This window comes from Catharus ustulatus, chromosome 17 (assembly GCF_009819885.2).
Source record: "Catharus ustulatus isolate bCatUst1 chromosome 17, bCatUst1.pri.v2, whole genome shotgun sequence".
Classification (NCBI taxonomy): Eukaryota; Metazoa; Chordata; class Aves; order Passeriformes; family Turdidae; genus Catharus; species Catharus ustulatus.
In genome coordinates, this window is record NC_046237.1 from 11,288,324 (window position 1) to 11,309,274 (window position 20,951).

Genomic DNA, 20,951 nt, shown 5'->3' on the forward strand with positions numbered 1-20,951 from the left:
GGCCTTCCGTGACTTTTGTTCATCTTTTTATCTCCTCAAGATATCTTTTTTTTTTTTTTAATTTTACATTTCTTCATGCTTCACATAGCATCTTGGCACAGGTTTTTCTAGAAGTGCCCCAAAGCCCCTGCCAACTCCTGCCCAGGTGAGATGTGCTAATATAACATTAGCAGAAGTGGCTGTATCTCTTCTTTCACTGCAACCATTCCCTTTTCACAGCAGCATGCTGGAAATTTTTCATTTCTTCCTCTGTTTTCCTTTAAGGCTGTGGTTGTGTCTGTCACCCAGAGCACTTTGTACATTCCAACTCCAGATTTACACAACAAGCTTAGTCTCTTCTGTGCAGTGTCAATACTGATCAGTCATCCAGCAGAGAGTGCAGCTGAACCAACCCCCTGAGTGCTCCTCCTGCTAATTATAGCTCTGGTTTGAACTCATCTGGGGTATTTATACTTCAAACTGTGAATAACTTTCTGTTTCCCAGCCCTGTTTGGAGTTGTTTTGTCACCTGTTCCTGGTGTAACATGGTTTAGAAAAAAGCCCTGTGAGCAGCCAGGGGATACAAGCAGCTCGATGTTTTCTGGGTGTCTTTGATGCCTCTCTGACAACCAAAGAACAAATTTTTTCCACAGAATGGATTTTTTCTACTAGTGTAGAATACATATAACTCACATCTCTCTTTCAAAGCCCTCTGGAAGTATTTAAACTTACTTTGTAACTAGAAACACTTTAGTCATGGGAGTGTGATACATGTAAAATTTATGGCTGGCTAAGCAGTGTAAGTAGGAAAGTGCTTTCAAGAGGTGAGGCAAGGCCAGGTTAGGTATAGAGCTAGAGAGGGAGTTTATACATTAATGAAATTATTGCTGTGATTCACAAAAGTTGGTTACAAGCGACTCTTGCTGCTTTCCCTTTTTTCCTCTGTCCTCTCCTGGACCATGATTAATTCTGTGTTAATCTGCCCCTAAAAGAAGAGGGGGGCAGTACATTGGTTTTTCAGGAACCCATAAATGTCCTGAGAAGTGATTTTAACAAGTCCTTCTCCCTTTCTTTGCTGTAAGCAGAGATAGGAGAGGAAAACCAGAATTGTGCGAGTGGGGTGAGATCTAACAGTGTGAATCTCTAATGGGCGGGTGGGGTGGTTTCCTTCCCTCGGGGCAGCGGTTGAAGGTGACACAGGAACTCTTCCCCGCGCGGTGGCAGGTACTGGAGTCCCTGTGAGCCCCTGTGCGAGCCAGGCCGGGAATGCCCGCTCCCCGGCTGTGCTTTCCCGGCACACCAGGAGAGGGATCCGCAGCCCCGGGCGCGCTCCCGGCGGGCAGTGCCGGCCCCGCAGCCATGGCCCCGGGGCTGCAGCCGCTTTCCACCGCCCCTGCTCCGCCGGGACCCGCCCGGCTCCTCGGCCAGGTAACGGGGGCGGGCACGGGGCACGGCCACCGCAGAGGGGATGAGCCCTGGGACCTTGGACCAGCGAGAGTCAGAGACCACCACAGAGAGACATTTATATCTTTATTGTGCTAATACAAAAGACGGGGATCGGGGAGGGGGAGGAGCCAGCACGACTGCAGCTCTCGGGGGTGCCATCACCAGCCCAAACATCCCCCACCGGCAGTGCCGACTCGGTCAGCTCAGGTGGGCAGATTTAGCTTGTCACAGCTGCTGCTTGGATCCCTGCTCCTCGCAGTGGGGGCAGGCACCCCTGGCACCAGCTGGATTCAGGGCAGCAGCATCACGGAGCCTGGTGCAGGAACACAGGGACAGCGTCAGGGTCACTCGGCTGGCTCTCCTGAGGGGCAGACCTGGGCAGCAGCACAGGGTGCTTCTTGAAGGCACCAGGCCAGGCCAGAGGAACCACCACAGGAGCCTCCAGGGATGATGTGTCTGGTTTGGAGCATCCCAGTAGCCGTAACTCCTCAGTGCTCACATCAAGGGATGTGCTGGTGTCCATAAAGGATTTGATTGCTGAGATGTCCCACCCAGGTGCTGGCACTTTGCCGAGGACTGAGATGTCTCCCAGCAGCTCAGAGCTCTTGAAGAGCAGGCTCTCCAGCGGTTTGGAGTGCTTGTCTTTCTTGCAAGGTGTCGAAGTGTTCTGTGACACCACATTCACCAGGCAGCCGTCTCTGCTGGGGTGCTCACAGGGCAAACCAGACAGCTCCAAGGTGGCCTGGCCGTGGTGAGCCTTGCAGAAGCAGGCAAGGCTGAGGTCAGAGGTGCCCTGGGTCGGGCTGTGCAGCTCAGCCTTCACACAGCTGCTCAGAGACTCTGCCTGCTTGACAACACACAGACAGCTGCCACTTGCTGTGCTGTCCAAGTCCATGGGAAGCTCCCAGGTGTCGGGTTTGGAAGCATTACTAGAGTCCATGTAATAACTCAGAACAGGAGAATGGCTGTGGCTGGAGGAGCTGGCCAAGAACCCATTTTCTAGGATTTCCTTTCTGGTCAGAACGCTGTGCCTCTGGGTGGACAGCATGGTGCAGAATCCAACAGCTGTCTGGCTTACAGAGAGACCAGGATGACCCTGCCAGGAAAAAAACCTGTTACTGTTCACCAACAGATTACAGAGTTACAGTATCAGGACCACTCTTGGTAAAATCCTGTATCAGTCATGCAAGGAGCTGAGCAGGATCCAGGACACACAAGAGGGCATCCAGCCTGTCAGCATCTTTTAGAGTAAAACATCTCCACCACAGCCTGTTAGCTGCTCAGGGGTCATTGTGCAATCTCCCTGAAGTTATAATTGTTTGACCCCAGCCCGTATATTGCTACTTTTAGCTTTGTACAGTGGATAAGGCACTTTATCCTTGCTCCTGAAGGCAGAGGGCCACTAAGCCCAGCTAGAATCGAGTCCCCAAAACCAGGCTCTAGCTAGGATGGGAGAGGTTGGGGGGAGCTCTTACCTTGCTTTTAGTCCCATATGTGATAATCCTCACCACCAGCTCAGGCAGGAGCCAACTTCAGCTCCTTCCTGAGGGACTAGGGCAGGCCAGAAAAGGAGATGCCTGTACTCCAAACCTATCTCTACTCTGAATGCACATTAAAAAGCAATAAATAGCTCCTGAGTTTACTATAAAGGGATTATATGATCAGTCTAGAAGGAAAGCCTTCTTTGAGAGACCAAAACCCTCTTCTCTTAGCATATAAAAAATAAAAGAACAAATAAGAAAACAGAGTAAATAGTACTATTTACCTTCAGCTCCTGCAAAGACCCTTTGATCTTCTTGACCCTTTTCTACCAGTGTTACTTACAGCAGTTTTATAGTTCTGGTAATCAATTAACAGGCTGATTTCCTAATTAAGCTAGTTTGGAAGAGGGAGGGGCTTCTGCCTCTTTTTAGGCACAGGGCAGTGAGGGTAGCTGGGGGTGTGATTGATGGAGGTGCTCTAAGGTCTGGGTTGTGTTTGTCCTGTCAGTGGGTCCTTAGTAAGGTGGCACTTTCCTTTAAGCCTTGCATTGTTTGTGGGCTGTTGATCAGGAATATTCACATAAACAGACCTTGTGTTGATAATATAGATTATGTTACAACACTTGGGGAGTGCTCTCAGCACAGAGTTGGGTTGTTGTGGCTGTCCTGGGCAGGGCCAGGAGCTGGACTCTGATGATCTTTGGAGGTCGCTTCCATCCTGGAATGTTCTGTGATTCTGTAACATGTGTGCTGTTCCTGCCCTGTGCCCCGGGCTAATGTACCTGGAGGGGTGTTGGGCTCAGGTCAGTGCAGGGTTGGATGTGGGGTGTCTCGAGGGTGGAAATGAGGTGTCCTGGGTTGGGGGGAGGGTGGGGGGATGAATGGAGGGCATCCTGGCTTGGTGTGGGGTTTCCTAGTGGTCTCAGGTGGATGTGGGGGTCCTGGGAGTCCCAGGTCCATGGAGGTGGAGGCAGAGGATAGAAGTGAGTAGTCCCGGGTTAGTGCAGGGGTAGGTGAGGGAGGGTGCTGGTGGTTTGGGGCTGGTACAGGGTTGGATGTGGTGGGTCTCGGAGCAGAGGGGCGCAGGTATGGGGATGGATGTGGGGTGTCTTGGAAAAGGGTGCGGGGTTGGATGTGGGGAGTTGTGGCAGTCCCGGTTCGGTGAAGGGCTGGATGAAGGGATCCCGCAGAATGTGCCGGGGTCTGTGTAGGGCTGGATGCGGGGTGTCCTGATCTGTGTAGGGCTGGATGCGGGGTGTTCTGGTCTGTGTAGGGTCAGATGCGGGCTGTCCCGCTGTGTCCCGGGCCGGGGGTGGGCTGTCCCAGGTAGATGCGGGCTGTCCCGGGTGCGGGCTGTCTAGCTCTGTCCCGGGCCGAGGGTGGGCTGTCCTGGGTGGATGCGGGCTGTCCCGCTCTGTCCCGAGCCGGGTGCGGGCTGTCTCGCTCTGTAGCGGGCTGTCTCGCTCTGTCGCGGGTGTACGCTGTCCCGGGTGGATGCGGGCTGTCCCGGGTAGGTGCGGGTTGTTCCACTCTGTCCCGGCTGGATGTGGGCTGTCCCGGCTGGATGCGGGCTGTCCCGCTCTGTCCCGGGCCAGGTGCGGGCTGTCCCGCGCTGTCCTGTCCCGGGTGGATGCGGGCTGTCCCGCTCTGTCCTGTCCCGGGTGGATGCGGGCTGTCCCGCTCTGTCCTGTCCCGGGTGGATGCGGGCTGTCCCGGGTGGATGCGGAGTATCCCAGGCTGTCCCGGGCTGTCCCGGTTTGTCCCGCTCTGTCCCGGGCTATCCCGCTCTGTCCCGGGGGCGGGGCTGCCGGGCTCCCTCCCGCGCGCGCCTCTTTGTGCGGGCGGGAGTGGCGCTGCGCATGCGCGGCCCGGCCCCGCGCGGGGGGGCGCCGTTGGCGCGAGATAGGAAAGTGCCGCCAGCGCCGCCGCTCCGGCCCCGCGCGCGCCCGGCCCCGGCCCTCAGCCCGACCCGGCCCGGCCCGGCCCGCCATGGCTCGCCGCGCCCGCGGGTGAGTGCCGGCCCCGCCGTGCCACAGCTGCCCGTGCCCGCTCCAGCCGCGGGAGGCTCCTCCCGGCAGCCCCGTTGCCGCTCTCCGGGCGGACAGCGCGGTGCGGGATGCAGGGCGGCGGCCCCGCGGTACCCGGGCTGGGCATCCCCCGGCTCGGCCCGGCCCGCTCGGCAGCGCGGGCTGAGCGGGAGCCCGGCACCGCGCCCCGCACCGCGCCCCGCGCCCCTTTCCCCAGCGATCCCGGAGCCTCTGAGCTGTGCCGGGAAATGGTGCCGGTGCCCAGATGCAAAGTCCACCCCGAGGGACAGAAGGGGAACAAGCGCTCTGTCCCCTGCTCTGGGCAGAATAAAGCTTGCCAGCAGGCTCTGGAGCCTAAAGCTGAGGATCTCCTTTTGGTCTGGGGTGTGTGGGTGGGTGTCGATGAGGTTGGGTCTCGGTGCTGGAAGGGAGAGATCTGGAGTTTTGCTCTTATGGTGGAGGCTGCTCCCTCTCCTTCATTTCCTTCATTTTTATCAGGTAGAAATTATAATCTTCCTTTATTCACCCCCAGAGAGGAGCAGGATGAACTGCATTACCAGGATACCGATTTGGATGTGCCAGAGCAGCGGGATGGCAGGTGCAAAGTCAAGTGGACACCAGAAGAGGTGAGTGAGAGCCTGAAGTTTGCTCAGAGAGGTGCTTTGGGGTGTGCCTCTGACATGGTACCCTGGGTTTGGGTGACTCCACTCCAGTCCTCACCTGCTGGCTGTGATCTCACCTCCTGTCCTGCCACTGGAGTGGGCCATGTGTCTTCTGCAGTGAACTCAGGCCTGAATGAGGCTCAGAGGTTCAGGGGAGTTTGAAGTGTAGCCTGAAGAGCAAGAGCGTGAACATTTTTAACTTAAGCCTATGAGTACTGAGTAAAACAGCACTGCATGCAGCACTCCTGTGAGCACAGAGGGGTCCAGATGATGGCTGAGGCCTCCAGTGAGCTGGAATGTGCAGTGGAAATGTACTCCTTTTTCTGGAGCTAAAGCAGGGAGTATTGACACTTGGGATCATGGCTTAGTCATCCTGGCTAAGAGCCTGCAATTAGTTGGGATATTCTCTTCCTCTCAGTTTGACTATCAGTTTTGTGCTGTGTGGAAACTACAGCTGGGGTCAGAACCGAGTAAGGTGGCCTTTGTGGAGGGATCAAAGCCTGGGGCTCATGTTGGGTAGGGAATAATTTCATTATTGAACTACCCAGAGCTCACAGACGAGGATGTCTCTAACAGGCTTTCTGTGAGCTGTGGGAGTTGGCACACCCAGGCTATAGCAAGGATCACAAAAGAGATGCTAGAGCCCTGTAACACTGAAAGACAGGCAGGTGGTGATACACTTCAATCAGCTTTCCTGGCCAGACAAAACAAGTGGCTGAGCTGAGAGATGGACTGTCTAGTCAGGAGTGTTATGTTTAGACTGTAGAGGAACAGAGCTGATCTCTTGTTTTGTACTTAATGTATGAGCTTGTCCTAGTACAGAGCTCAGAACCAGTCTGTTCCAGTTGGGCTGCTAAACACTGGTGTGAGCTGCCTTCCTCCCCTGAACACACAATGCCAACAAAACCTTGACAGCTCAAAATATCTAACTTGTTCTTTTCATGTCATCAGCCCTGTGGTGTGTGTTGCCTCAGGGTATCTGAATGTGGATGTTTTTGTCCTTTGCAGGATGAGCAGCTGAAGATGTTAGTGAGCCATTATGGGCAGAATGACTGGAAGTTCCTGGCCAGTCACTTTCCTGTAAGTGACCTTGTACCCAGCTGGGAATCCCGGTGTTTGCATGTTGCTGTTCCTCCTTGAGCTGGTTCCTTGTATCTGTGTAGTGGGACTCTGTTCTGACTTCATAGCTCCAAGCTGTGAAATGGGGCTGCTTCAAGGCAGGGAGACCTTGCATAGAGATCTTTCCAGGGTGAGTCTGTTGGAGTTGGGGTGAGAAATTGAGGTTCCTGTTCCTATGTCCAGTGCCCTGGGCCCAGGACCTCCAAATGTATTCTCTATGTGCTTCTGCCTGTGTGTATGGGGACTGCTGTCACTTCTGGAGCTTTTTGGGCCTCTGGAGCCTTTAGTCTAACACATGCTGTTCCCATTCCTGTTCCCAGAACCGCAGTGACCAGCAGTGCCAGTACCGGTGGCTGAGAGTGTTGAATCCAGACCTGGTTAAGGGTCCATGGACCAAAGAGGAGGATCAAAAGGTAAGTCAGGGCTGAGAGGATCACAGTCTTGGACTGTCTCTGTTCAAGAGAGGGTGGAGATGTCAGAGCATCCTCAGGGGTTGTAAACTGTGTGTAATTGTTCCCCATGGTGGATATCTGTTACAGCAGCTCTGTCTGCCCTGCCCTGAGCAGCCTGGGCAGCCATGGTCAGGATGTGCTGTGATCTAGGCCTCTCCAGGTAAACATCTTCTCCCTTTCACACAGTGCTGCTACAGTAGGCTGCCAAGGGAGAGAGCTGAAAAGGGAATTAATTCATCTGCCTGCTGGCAGGTCTCCACCTGGCCTGGCCAGGTTGGATTGAAGAGAAAATAAAAATGGCATTTCCTGTGCCACAGTAGGCAGGCTGGAGTGGATGTCTGAGGTTGGCTGGGTGAATCATGACTTCTGTGAGCCTATTTCTCTGCTGATTCCAGAGTCAGCTGAGAAGAGCCGGCTCAGATAGACTCATCATCTTGATGTACTTAAGAAAAGTTGGGGTGAAATCTAAATTTTACCAGGGTTTTCTGGTACAGAACATCCTAGTTTGGCAGACTTCTGTAACGTTCCTGCTCCCAGATTCTTTTCTTTTGGTCCCATTACATTCTGTCAAGCACTTGAGGAAGCTTCTCCTGATGTCATTCCCTGTTCTTACAGCAGAGCAGTTGTTGCCTGCTTTCCCCTTCCCTTTGCATTTTCCTGACTGCCAGCCTACCCATCCTGACCAGGCTAGGCTCCAGCTCTCTCATTGCTTTGGCCCAGCTCCTTGGTTTCAATTTGGTTCATTTTGTGCTTGAAAGGCAAGAGTCTGCAGCAGGGACATTTGTTATGTGAGCATCACTTCTACCTGCACCTTTCAGCTCAGCACAGCTGGCCAGGGTAGAAATGTTCTTTGAGAACTCTTCAAGAACATTTGAGGATTTTGGTGGACTGAAGTTGCAGCCCACCAAACATTTCAGGAAGTAAATTGTTTCATCCTGACTGTGCTCTGGACATTGTAGGAGCCCAGAATGGTTTCAGTACATGGAAGCTTTTGTGCTGGGGCTCTGGCAAAAGTGACAAAGCCCTGGGTGGAGGGTAAGAGGCAAGTGGGTGGGTCTGAAGTGAGTTTGGATCTTTCCCTGTGTGTCCTGGTGCTGTCAGGGCTTGGAGCTGCAGCCCTGTCTGTCCTGGGTGTACCACACTGTTAAAGGGAGCAGCAGAGCAGTGTAGAGCTGATGAGGACAGTTGTCACACAGCCAGGTCCTTGGAAGTGGGGAGGGCAGAGGAGCTTTGAAGCAGGTGGGACCTGGCCCTTGCTCTGAAATAGGAATGTGTTTCTACATCTGGGCACCTGCCAGCCTCCACCCCATCTTCTGTGAGGGGCCATCTGCATTCACAGGTGCCCTGTGGCAAAATGTCTGCATGGAAGCAGCCTCTTACAGAAATTTGAATCACTGCTCTCATGAGGGTTGGAACACCTGATAGCCCTGCTGGGTCCCTCCAGCTTTTCATCTGAAGGGGTCTGCCTTTGTCTGCCCTTACCTAGTCCCAGGAGAGACAAACAACAAAGCCTGAAGATGACTGTACTGACCTTCCCCTCCTTTATTCCGTTTCCTTATTTCCCTCCCACTCTCTCCAAAGGTAATTGAGCTGGTTAAAAAATATGGCACCAAACAGTGGACCCTGATAGCCAAGCACCTGAAAGGGCGGTTAGGGAAGCAGTGCCGGGAGCGCTGGCATAACCACCTGAACCCTGAGGTGAAGAAGTCCTCGTGGACAGAGGAGGAGGATCGCATCATATTTGAGGCCCACAAGGTCCTGGGGAATCGTTGGGCAGAGATTGCCAAGCTGCTGCCTGGGAGGTAGGACCCCTCTGCTCGCTGCTGCCTTCCCTGCTGGGTGGCCCATGGGGATCTGTGTGTTAGGCTCTTGGGATGGGGCTGGGGAGTGTGTTGGAGCTGCCAGCTGTGCTATAGCTGCTGATGGTTTGTTCCCTTCTGCTTCCTCTGCAGAACCGACAATGCTGTGAAGAATCACTGGAACTCCACCATCAAACGCAAAGTGGACACGGGAGGTTTCCTCAATGAAACCAAGGAGTCCAAGCCTCTCTACTTCCTTGTAGAGGTGGATAACAAGGAGAGGCAAAGTCAGACGACAGCTGAGAGCCAGGTACTGCACTTGCAGCAGGCAGCTGGGTCAGTCCCCTGCCTTGCTAATGCATTCTGGAGCTCTTCATCTACCCTTCTGCTGCCTCTCGCTGCCTTTTCCACAGCCTGGTGTCTGCATACACAGCCTGTGCTTCCCCAGCCTCACAGATGTCTCCCTCCAGGAGCTAGAGGTGTTATGGGAGCCTGTGTCATCCAGGCAGAGGACAGCAGTCTGCTGGAGCTGTTACCTTGCCAATCCCAGCATCAAGTCTGTCCTGGACACCCAATATTCTTTTGGCTTCATTGTGCTGTTGCTGGTGGGAGAAGGAGAGTGCTCCAGACAGTGTGTCTGTGGGTGCAGGGTGAAGAGATACTGTGTTCCTTTCCTCTAAAAAGGAAGGAGGGAAGTACAACAGTGATTGTTTTCATGGAGAAAGCATGTAGTTTTTGAAGGCAGGCTCCTGGTAAATAAGAAACATAGAACTGGTACTACATGCTCAGCCTAAGTACACTTGGGACACTGTTAAGTGAAATCTTGAATTAAGTAGTCCTGTGCTCATTATGTTGCATGGACTCCTTCTTAGGTAGTGTATGGGACAGAACAGTGAGGGAGAATGGGGATGTGAAACAAACCCAGTGGCAGGGAGGAGAGTGGGCAAAGCTGAAGGCTTCCAGGTGCTCTCTGTCCCCAGGACCTGACACTGTTCCCTTGCTTTCTGCTGATATCTGGACTTGCTTTGTTGCATGTGCCAAGAACGTCCTGCCAAACTGGCCAGTGGATGTCTCTGAAATAAAGGAAGAAGATGTCAGTGATGAGGAAGTGACAGGTGTGCAGGAGCTGCCCTTGGAGCTGCCAGCTGCAGGAGTGGCAGAGCAGAATGTGGAGGGGACCCCAGATGATGCAGTGCCTGAAGATGGCACTTTATTGGGCGAGTCACCATACAAATGGGTTGTTGAAACTGCCACCTCTTTGTACCCAGCTTGTGCCCCAGCCTTCAGTGAAGCTCTGGACATGATTGAATCTGTAAGTAACAGACCCTTGTTTCTCCAGTTACTGTTGGGAGACTGATCCTCACCCTTTTTGAGGGTCCCCTTGATCACTACACTGAGGAGGATTGGGTCTGTCATTGCCTTTCATTCCCCCTGTCTGTCTTCCAGGGCTGGATTAGACCTTTCCAGCTCTGCTGTGCTCCACAGTATCGCTGTGGGCTTGTGGATTTTCCTAGCTAGGTGTCCTTGTGCATGGGCTCTGCCTGTGGGGGAGGCTGTAAGTGCTGGCAAACTTGATTTCAAGCCCTTCTTTATCAGCCAGTGTCCCTGGCTCTCCTTTTTGTAATGGTTCAGGCCCACACTCATTGACTGTCCTCTCTGTTCTGGGATAGGACAGGACAGACTGGGACTAAGCCAAGCCTGTTGTACTATGCAGGACAGACCCCTCCATGCTGGCATAACTGCCACCATTTGCTGTCAGTGGAGGTAGCTTCACTGAAATAAGTTGTTTTCAGCCAGTCAAGCAGTGCTGAGGTCCCCTGGGTGACAGAGGCACACCAGGCTGGGAGGCTGTCTAAAATCAACAGGGCATTTTGCTGCCCTCAGAGGGAAGTTGCCTCTGCAGCCCCCAACGTGCCTGAGGCATTTAAGGTCTGTGAAGGAGTCACTTTGCTCCTGTATAGGAAGATGGTGTGCCTTGAGGCTTGAGCAGCACATCTGTGGGCCCTTGGGGGCCTGTTTGTGTGCTGCTGGGTGTTGGTGGGGTGGAGCTGTGAAGCAGCTCGTTTCTGAACTGGTCTGGTTAGTTTTAATCTGCTTTCAGCTGTGCAGATTACACCAGAGCCCCATGCCCAGCTTTACAGGTGTGCCCAAGACTGTGGGTTGCTCTTGGGTGATAGCTGCCTTGTTCAGTTCCTGTCCCCAGCACTCTGCCCAGCTGGTTTTGTTGTCCTCTGTGTGAGGGGGATGCAGCTGCTTGTGCACCTGTGCTGTGAACCAAACAGGGAAACCAGCCTTGCATAAATAGAAAAACCTGCCCAGAGCACAAGCAGCAGCTTCCAGCTGGGTCAGATCCCTGCTCTGGCCCCTGCTGTGCCTGTGGCAGAGGAGAGCAGGGCTTGGTGCAGTCTCACCCCCACTTATTTCACCTCTCAGCTCACCAGTCTGACTGCTCAGCTGCCATCCTGGGCTGCTGCTGATGCTCTCCCTTGTGTGCAGGACCCAGATGGGTGGTGTGACCTGACCCAGTTTGACCTGCCCGAGGAGCCCTCGGCCGGCAGCAGCAGCGGCAGCACCAGCCCGGCCAGAGCAGCGCCCAGCCAGGCAGCCCTGGCCCTGCCCAGTGTCACTGAGTACCGCCTGGACGGCCACACCATCTCTGACCTCAGCAGGAGCAGCAAGGGAGAGCTCATCCCCATCTCCCCACATGCTGAGGGCAGCTTTGGCACCCCACCCTCGGTGCTGAAGAGGCAGAAGAAGAGGAAGAGTTCCCTCTCGCCTGTCACAGAGACTGTCACCAGCACCAGCATGTCCTTCCTGGACTCCTGCAACAGCATGACACCCAAGGGCACCCCTGTAAAGACACTGCCCTTCTCTCCATCTCAGGTATCTTCTTGTCTTAATGCCAGGTATTCCCATCAGCTCTGCCAGCTTTGTGCTCCTCCTGCCTTGAATGAGGCCGTGTCAGTGTGCAGAGTGTTCCTGTGCTAAAAGAAGGCTCTGAGCTGGTTTCTGGCCCTGCTTCTCTTCAGTGCTGCCCTTCCTGTGGGAGCAGAAGCCTATGTTTCCATCTGGGAGTGACTACAGTTTTAAGAAAGCCCAGCTACCCTGTGTGAGAGGCAGGGCAAGTGCCCAGCATGAGGAAGGCACCCCATGTGCATACCAGGGTGTGATGGAGAGCACACTGCTGCTGTCCCCAGGGCATTGCTGCCCCAGCTGTGGGCAGCAGAGTGGCACCAGTGAAAACTTGCTTTCCCTGTCTGTTTGCAGTTCAGTCACACAGGCAGGCTGGACAGAAAACACCTTGTGCAGATCTGTCTTGCTGTGGCTGTGAAAATGCTCCTGGTCTTGTCTTTGTTGCAAAAGGGACTCAGGATCTTTCAGCCTTTGCTGTGACTCCCACAGTGTCCACACACATGGTCTCCAACACATGTCACCTTGGAGCAGTGTGACAGTGAGACCCACGAGTGTCTCATGTGGAAGTTGTGCCTATAAATCAGAATAAAGGCTGCTGCATTCTCCAGCACAGTTCACACTGCAGCTCTGTTGTCCAGACCCTCCTCAACTGTGCCTTCCAGACCTTTATTTCTGCTATTTCTACAGCAGAAAACATGGGAGAGGTACCACAGGTCCAAGTGGACCTTGAATGAAAGGCCAGCATGAAGAAGAAATCAGAGTGGGACCTATAATGTGCAGCTCCACAGATTGTAAAAGGCAGGAATGTCTGGAGTGAGTCTGAGAAGGCAAAGTGCATGCCCTGCATCAGGCTGGGCTTCAGCCATCACTGAATATCACTGTTTTTCTCTTCCAAGAGGCTCTTGCGTGCAAACACTGTTCCTTATGGGAGCAGAGCTGTCACTTACTGGCTGTTGGGAAGTGAAACCCTACAAGAGCTAACACTGTGTTATTTTCTCATAGTTTAAGCTGAAGACAGCTCAGTACAAGACCTGTGAACTTGTACACATTGTGTTACATGGACTTCCCTCCTGTTTGCCAGCCTGAGGTTGGAATAGTGAGTGAGCTGGGATTACCAGTGCAAGGAGAGACTTCTCTTCCACTGTATAGTTGGTAGCTGTGATAGTTCTACCAGCTCATCCCTTATGGGAAGTTAATAGTCTTTATAGGAGTGAGGCACCTACTGGCAACTTCCATGTGTGTGTCCCTGTACAGAACTGTGACCCACCCTGGTTTGGAGGGGTTTTTATTTCAGGCTTTCCCTCATATTTAGGAAAAATGGCTTGTGATGCAATGCTGTGCTGCTTGACACTGAGTGTCTTCAATTTTTCTTTCCTGTGCTGTGCAGTTCTTGAACTTTTGGACCAAACAGGATACACTAGAACTGGAGAACCCTTCCCTGACCTCCACACCTGTGTGCAGCCAGAAGGTGATTGTCACCACCCCGCTGCACAGGGACAAGACCCCTCTGCTCCAGAAGAACTTAGCGTAAGTCCTTCCCTCCTCCCTGAGCAGTGTCCTTTTCCACACAGGAAATTCAATTCAGTCATAACTCTCAGTACTTGTCGTAGTATTATTGAGAGAGGGGCAAGGTAGGCTGAGTATTTCCTTAAATCAGTGCTTTCCCCCTCAAAACAGCTCTTCTCTGAGCTGCAGGGAGGAAGTGTCCACGCTGACTGGGGGCACAGCCAAGTGACCTCTGCTGTGCTCAGCTGCTGGGTGCTTGTGGCCTTGTGTGGGTTACAGCCTGTGTGATCCCTTGTTTTTCCCACTCTGCTTCCAGGTTTGTCACACCAGATCAGACATATGTGGTGGACAACACACCTCACACTCCCACGCCTTTCAAAAATGCCCTGGAGAAATATGGACCACTTAGACCTCTGGTAATTATTGTGCTGATGGATGTAAATGAGACACAGGGTGGGAGGAGGTTGGGGCAGGGCTGTGAGAAAACTCTTATCTGTGCCAGAACAAAGGGCAGTTTGGTAGTGCCAGGCTGAGAGGGGAGGGGTGAGGGGGTCATAGTGATAATTTCATTGTAAGGAGCTGCAGGACTTTTAGCTCCATTGTAAACCGGCTAAAAATGCTCAAAGCTGCCCTTGAATCAGGCTGCAGTGCTTGGTTACTGATGACCTTGAGGAGCAGGGAAATTATCTGCCTTAGCCTCCCTGAGGAGCTGGATCTCCCAGGCATTGTGTACGCGTTGGTCTCCTGATAGCACACTGGGATTCAGCTGATAGGTCCCTCACACCTGGAGATCCTGTAAATCCATCAGGCCAGCAGAAAACTTATCATATCCTTCCCAGCTGGGGAGCAAATAGGTTTTTGTGTTCATCCTCCCACTGTGGGCTCTCCTGACCCCATTGTCCCTTGAGGGAAATGCTTGTGAGCCTGCCCAGCATAGAGATTTTGAATGCCTTGTGCTCTCCCTGCCTTTTCACCCCAGCCCCAGACTCCTCACCTGGAAGAAGACTTGAAGGAGGTGCTCCGAAGTGAAGCTGGCATTGAACTCATCATAGAGGATGATGTGAAGCCTGAGAAACAGAAGAGGAAACAAGGGGTGAGCTGGTTGTGCATCCAGTACCAACTGCTGAGCTGTCCTGTGCTCTTAAGGAGTGTTTTGTCTGATTTTATTCATCCTGCTATTGGTGCCAAAATGTTTTTAGCCCTGTGGCTACTCTCTTTTAATCAGCAAGAGGTGCCTGAGGTTAAAGCCTGCATAAAATACTGCAGGAGTGTCCTGGTTTATGCTGAGCTCAGGGCTTGTTGGCACACTTGGTGCACCTGGGGCAATTTGGGCTCCTAGAAGGCTGTGGGCTGGCATGAAAAGTCTCAGTTTCCTGACGGCCTTCCCTTCCTACTAAAAGCTCTTCCTCTAAACTGGTGGCTCCAGGTGCTAGGAGGGGGCACTGGAAGCTGCTGTGCCCTGTGGAGGGGAAGGCTGAGGTGCTGGTGCCATGCAGAGCTGGGGTGACATGGCCTTGGTGTGCTCCTGGGCCCTCAGGATGGCACTTTCCTGGCTGGATTCATGCTGACACTGGATTCATGCTGACACTGCTGTTCCTGCATTCCCCAGCTGCGCAGGAGTCCCATCAAGAAGGTCAGGAAGTCTCTGGCCCTGGATATTGTGGATGAAGATATGACACAAAACCTGCCTGCCCTCCCCAAGACTGTGTGTTTCAAAAGAGCCCAGGTGAGGGGTTGTGTGCTCAGAGCAGGGGCAGAGTTGGCTCTGCTCTGAAAAAACTGCAAAGCAGCAGTAGCATTCTGGAGCTGTTTTTGAACAGTCCATGTAAATGTGGATGAAGGGCTGGATTTTCTTCTTTCTTTACACATAGGTGCAGCCTATGAATTTCCTGTCAAGGTCCCTGAACCTCTCCTCCTCAAGCAGGAAGAATGACAGTGGTTTGCTCAACAGAGCTTTTGTGCAAGTGCAGCCAGAGAAAATGTCCTACAGGAAAATGCCAAGCCATTTCAGGCCACCAGCACCGGTAAGCCCTGCAGCAGGCACTGCTCTGCCAGGCAGGAGTTTATCTGGCAGTGCAGCCCTTGCCCCTTGAGGAGTGAGGGATGGAGCTCTGAACTGCTGCACAGGCATCTCTGCACTGTCAGGGCTGTCTTTGCACCAAGGCTGGGAGGTGCTGAGCCAGAGGTGTCATTTTATGTTCCTCAAAGCCACATGCAGCCTGCTCAGCAGGTTTGGCCCTGGATTTCCTCATGGGAATTCCCACCCATCAAAGAATTTGGATGACTGCTCTGAGGTCAAGTAAACCTTCATTTTTCCAGTGGGCACTCCTTGAGTGTACAGCAGCAAGCTTATATTTTTTGTGTTTCAGGGCATAGCAATTCTGAGGTGCAGTATAAAGGTTAAACAGAAGATGTTTCCCACCCCTGTGTTGTTAGGGTGTTTTTGGGTTGTGGGGAAGGCTGTGTGCCTTAGGCAGCATTGGCTGGCTTGATCCTGCTTCATCCTGACCCTGTACAGGTACAGAGCTCCAGCTGGCAGTGTGGCACCTCGTGCTGAGGTTGGTGCTGCTAGAGCAGCCCTGTTCCTCAGCTCTGCAGTTGGAACTGGCTTGTGCTGGAGTCACAGCAGCCAACAACTGCTCTCTGGGGAGATCTCTCTAGAGTCTTCACCACTTGCAGGCAGGATGCATTCATGGAGGGCTATCCCTTATTTGCTGGGCAGTGTATCTTAGACATGGGGATTTGGACCATACTTTTGTAGGTGTTTGCTTGGGTTGAGTCACCTGAGGTCTCTGGTAGCTTCAGTGGGGATGGAAACACGTGCTGTCCTTGTTGGGGGTTAAACTGCAGCTGGGGACTCCTGTGATGGTATTTCCCATCCCAGGAAGGGGCAGTGTTGTCCTCAGCAAACTGCAGTGAGGGGGATCTGTCCCTGCATTAGAGCTGTCTTGTGAAACCTCTTTCTTCTGACAAATAAATACCCCTCAGCCAGAGTAATTCCTTCCCCTTCCCAAAATAAACTCTTCTTAAACACTTCCATTTCTCTTCCTGTCCTTGCCAGGGTTGTACTGCCCTGAGAGCTGATAGCTCTGTATAAATAAACTTTGGGAGTGACTTGGGGGTGACAGGGAGGCACTGGTGTGGTGGCAGAGTACAGGTTTGCAGTGAAATCCCATTGCCCACAGCCAGCAGGGCTATCTGTGCTGCTGCTGGGCTCTGGGGATTTATTGTGTGCTCTGGTGCTGCTGGCAGGCAGTTCTTTATTAAGGAAGCTCACCCAGCTCTGGGCTGAGCCTCAGTGTGCCCTAAGCCACTCTGGTTGTGTGGGACATTGCTGCTGTGGCCAGCACTGGAGCCCTGGTTCCCTGCAGTGCATGAGAACAGGTATTTCCAGTTCAGGGCACTGCCTGTCTCCTGGCTGCATTTACCAGATGATTCTCAGGGGCTTTCCTGGAATGCAGAAACACCTTGTGGGTGCCCTTTCTGCATGCAGAGGCTGAAGCACACCTGGGTTTTGGCTCCTTTGTGCTGTGGGACCCTATTGAAACTGAAGGCACCAGACTCTGCTGTTAAGGATGGCATTTCATGAAAATAAACCAGCTCCTGTAGGAATTGAACTGGTTGGCAGTAAACTCCAAAGCTGTGCTTGAATTCCTTCTATCGTTCTGGAATCTCTTCAGGGCACTTAGTTTTAATGGGTTTGTGCTTTGGGGTTTTTGTCTTGAGGCAAGGAAGGGAAAGCCCTGAAAGAGTATGTGGATTGTCTTGAAATGGAGCACTCACCTGGGGAACTGCTGAACCTAAACCCCAGAAATTGCCACCTCAGCTGGGAGGAGTAACTGGTGGTGGGCAAGTTCCTCCTGGTTGTGAGATGGGGTCTGAAGTTTTATTTTCCTTGTTGGTTTTGTTTATTTCTGCAGTCTTTTAGAACAGGATGCCCTTGACTGTGTTGTACACTTACTTTCTCTTCCTTCTGCAGATGACCAGGGCTTGGAAAGCAGTGGCCTGTGGTGGAACCAGAGACCAACTCTTCATGCAGGAGAAAGCTCGACAGTTTTTGGGCACAATGAAACAGAGTCACACATCAAGGACCTTAATCTTATCATGAAGGATTGTTCTGCTTTCTAATTTTATTTTTTAAACTTTTTTTAATGAGTGGAAGGGGAACCACAGGAAAAAATATCTTCTGCCAGACCTTAGTATATGGGAGTGGATTTTTTCCCCCCCCCTTCAGTTCCCAGGTAGATCTACATTGTAATAAATTGGGCTAACTGCTGGCTAGTGTGTGGAATGCAAGCTTTGGGATCATTATGGAATGGCAAACAAGGGAGGCTTGAAGAGCTTGACAGCAAGACCTCTCTGCAAGAGCTGAGTTCTGGAAAAGTGGAAGCAGAGCTGTGTTCCACCTTGGAGCAGCACGTGCTGGAGACTGGCCTCAAAGCATCCCTGGATTCCTGCTGCTGCTCTGGTACCTCAGGAATGGCTTTGTCAAAGTTCCTGCATGCCTTGAGTTTCCCTCCTGCCTTTCCCCTGGGGATGGGCTGTCTCCCTGGGCTGGAGGAGGAGGAGGTGTGGTGCTATGGGGTGACCTGTGCCTGGAGCCCCTTGCTCCCTGTGGGGCTGCTTTGTCCTGCCATGGCTCCAGTGGGAGCCTCTCCCCACAACTGTGCTCCCTCTTCCAATAAATGATGGTGCTCACATCCCCTGGGCTCTGCCTCTGCCTCACAGCTCTTGGGGAAGGCAGCAAAGTGCTGGTTCTTGTGTGGGCTCTTGGCTTTCCTGGCAAATTGTTGAATTCCTGTTGGCTCCTCAGCATGGAGCAGAAAGGATGTTCCCCATACACACTGAGTAGTTGAGAAGTTTTGGCTGCTTTATGGGCAGGTGCCAGGATGTGTTTGAGTGGGGGGTTGGATCCCTGCAGAGGTGCAGATGGGGGCTGGAGGAAGAGCAGCAAGGGTGTGATGTAGCAGAGCCCTTGTTGCCCTTCCTTTGGAGGCTAAAGTTGCACCCATGTAGCTGTTCCAGTGTGGGAACAGTAGCACCACCCTGGTTTGAGGTAGCCAAGGATGAAATGTGATCTTAGCAACATATTAACTTTGCAATTGGAAAGGTGTTGGAAAAACTGAAGCACGACTCAGCAGAAGAGAAAGAGCTTTTTGGGTGAGCTGTGCTGTGCTTTCCTTGGCCAGAGCCATCCTGGCAGAGCTGCCTCTGGCTGGGGGTGTGCACACAGCAGAAATGTGTTCACCCCAGGGTGGAAAACCAGAGCTGGCCTGGGCCAATCTCATTCCAGGTTGTGGCTTATGCTGGAAATAGAGTAAAAAAATCCTTACTGACAAACTTGTTAATAAAACCTTGGATCCTGGGAAATGAGGAAGGTTTAGAAACCAAGCTCATTTTTCATTTTTACAAGCTTGGGGCCAGAGCAAATCCATGAAGTAATTTTTATTTCTGTTTCTCGGTGTTGCAGTGTTTGCTTTGGGAAGACGGCTGGGACCACTTGTCTGAAAGCCTGGCTTCAGCTGCTGCCCTTCTGCTGCTATTTTAAGAGAAATTGTCATAAACCCATCCCTCTCTGCTTGGGCTTTGGTGGGCTTGGCTGTTCCTGCTCTGGGTGTCTGTACAAACCCAAGCCTGGAATTGCAATTCCTTCCTGGAGCTGACACAAGCTGGGGGCTCTGAGCAGGCAGGGTCTGCTGCAGGATAAATCAGGGTGTGAGCCTGGTACCTCTGTTTGAGAGCTGCCCCCAAATTAAAGCAGGATGAGACAGAATATTAACTGCTTCTCTGAGGCTGTAAATCCAGGCAGTGCAGGCTGTCCTGCATTGCAGAACATTTATGGAGAAAGATCAAGGGGCAGAAAAATACCAAGATCTAGCATAGCTGATGAATAAAAAAGAATTAGCTTTTAATTGGAAAAGAGAACTTCTAGTGTGGATGTTGCCAGCCTGGCTTGATTGTCCTGGGGCCCAGGAACAGACATTGCTCTACAGGTGAGGTAAAAAAGGTTGCACTTGCTTTGTTTTTTGTGTGAGTTTGGATGCTCTGCTTTCTTTGCAGTAAAAATCTCAGAGGTGAAACTTCCTGCTGGCTGTGGAGTTACTGGGCTGGAGCTGGAGACCCCTCTCAGTGTGAGGCTCCATGGCTGATGTCCCTTTGAGGCCTCTGCAGTAACAGAGTGGCACAACCTTCATTCACAAAGGGAAATCTGGATGTTGAATTTAGCTCTAAGTGAAAGACCAGGATGGAAGTGTTCCAGGAGCATTGGCTGTGTGTGGAAGGAATCCCCTCCCATGACCCAGCTTGTTGAACAAGCCCCACGTTGCTGCTTGATTTTAAAGTTTGTCTTTTGGTAGTTTGCATTTCACAACAGACCAGATGACTCCCTGGTTGAGTCCAGCCAGGGTAAAAGGATTGATTTTTACCAGGAGTGGGAAGGGAATGTCAGAGCTGGAGCTCCTGGGTCGTGGCAGTGTCCTGACTGCTAACAGGATGTTGTTTCCAGGTGGGGCAAGCCTTCAAGAAGCTGGGAAGAGTGGATTAAGGAGATTTAACAAGGACATCCCTGTTTTTTTATTGGCCACCTTACTTTGGATGGAGCACTGAGCTCACACAGTTCCATGGTCAGCAGTGTGGGAGCTGCTGGGTGTCCCTCCAAGGGCTCTCAGCCTGATGCTTGGAGGGATTTCACAGCCTTTTTATCTCGTTTTCACTGCTAATTCTGCTAAAGCCTGTGCAAACAGCGGGTTTCTCACAGGGGTCTCTAGTTCCACATGCCTGGAGAGAGACAGCTGACAGTGGAGGAATGCAAGTGGTGAACAGAGAAATTCCTCATTTTGGGCATTTCTTGCATCTGAAGGAAACAGAAGAAAAAGACAAATGCTGAGGCTCAGCTAGGGAACAAGGCATAAGACCAGCTCTGGCACAACAAGAGCTTTGTGGGCACAGGATCCATGGTTTGTGTTCCAGGGCTGTGGAATGCCCCAGGTGTTGGCCAGGAGCTGCTGCTGAGCTGGCTGCAATTCCTGCTGCACCCCAGCCTTGTGCTGACCTCTGCTAGCTCCTTAGTAACAGGTGTGATGGCACAGAGCAGAGGAAATTCTCCATGACAGGACCATCAGCAGCTCAATATTAGTTGGTTACACCTCAGTGATGTTCCAAGGGCAGGAAAGAACCCTGTGATTAGTGAAGGGGGGTGCTGAGGGTGGGGTGGGAAGCCCAGGGTTTCTGCTTGGCCAAAAATTGTTTTGATCCTGGGGATTACTGGCAGCAGCAAAGTGTTTCCTCTCCTGCCTTTGCTTGTGGTTTTTATTGAGTAGCTGCTCAGCAATAACCTTGTAAAATTTCCCATGTGATTTTTTTGACACTAACCTGTGGGTTTAGAGGTTTGGGAAATTAAAAGGATGATTTCAGCTGGGCAGGATTAGCTGAGCAGCTCCTGGGTTTTGCAAGAGATGGAGACCACTTGTGCTAAGAGCTGGCTGCAGCTGGACAGAAAAATAACTCTGCTTTGGAAACTTAAAATCCTACCTGCCCCTGTTTCTGGAGTGAGAAAACTGCAGTTCTT

At 52.3% G+C, this 20,951-nt stretch overlaps 1 protein-coding gene across 1 annotated transcript; it reads left to right on the top strand.

The window, feature by feature from the left end:
• Positions 1–1,324: 1,324 nt before the first annotated feature.
• MYBL2 (MYB proto-oncogene like 2) lies at positions 1,325–18,084 on the top strand. Its single transcript, XM_033075250.2, has 14 exons — positions 1,325–1,407; positions 5,466–5,559; positions 6,604–6,675; positions 7,035–7,127; positions 8,748–8,968; positions 9,119–9,275; positions 10,008–10,277; positions 11,462–11,848; positions 13,266–13,405; positions 13,701–13,800; positions 14,364–14,477; positions 14,994–15,110; positions 15,256–15,408; positions 17,364–18,084. The coding sequence occupies exons 3-14, from the start codon at positions 6,619–6,621 to the stop codon at positions 17,490–17,492; spliced, it is 1,938 nt and encodes a 645-aa protein (XP_032931141.2). The 5' UTR covers positions 1,325–1,407; positions 5,466–5,559; positions 6,604–6,618; the 3' UTR covers positions 17,493–18,084.
• The last annotated feature ends 2,867 nt before the right edge of the window (positions 18,085–20,951 follow it).

Bases quoted from the DNA above. Each gene is read 5' to 3' on its own strand.
- MYBL2 (XM_033075250.2), top strand. From the start codon at position 6,619: ATGTTAGTGAGCCATTATGGGCAGAATGACTGGAAGTTCCTGGCCAGT. The intron at 9,276-10,007 runs GTACTGCACTTG...GCATGTGCCAAG, and splicing joins AGACGACAGCTGAGAGCCAG to AACGTCCTGCCAAACTGGCC. The intron at 14,478-14,993 runs GTGAGCTGGTTG...TGCATTCCCCAG, and splicing joins AACAGAAGAGGAAACAAGGG to CTGCGCAGGAGTCCCATCAA.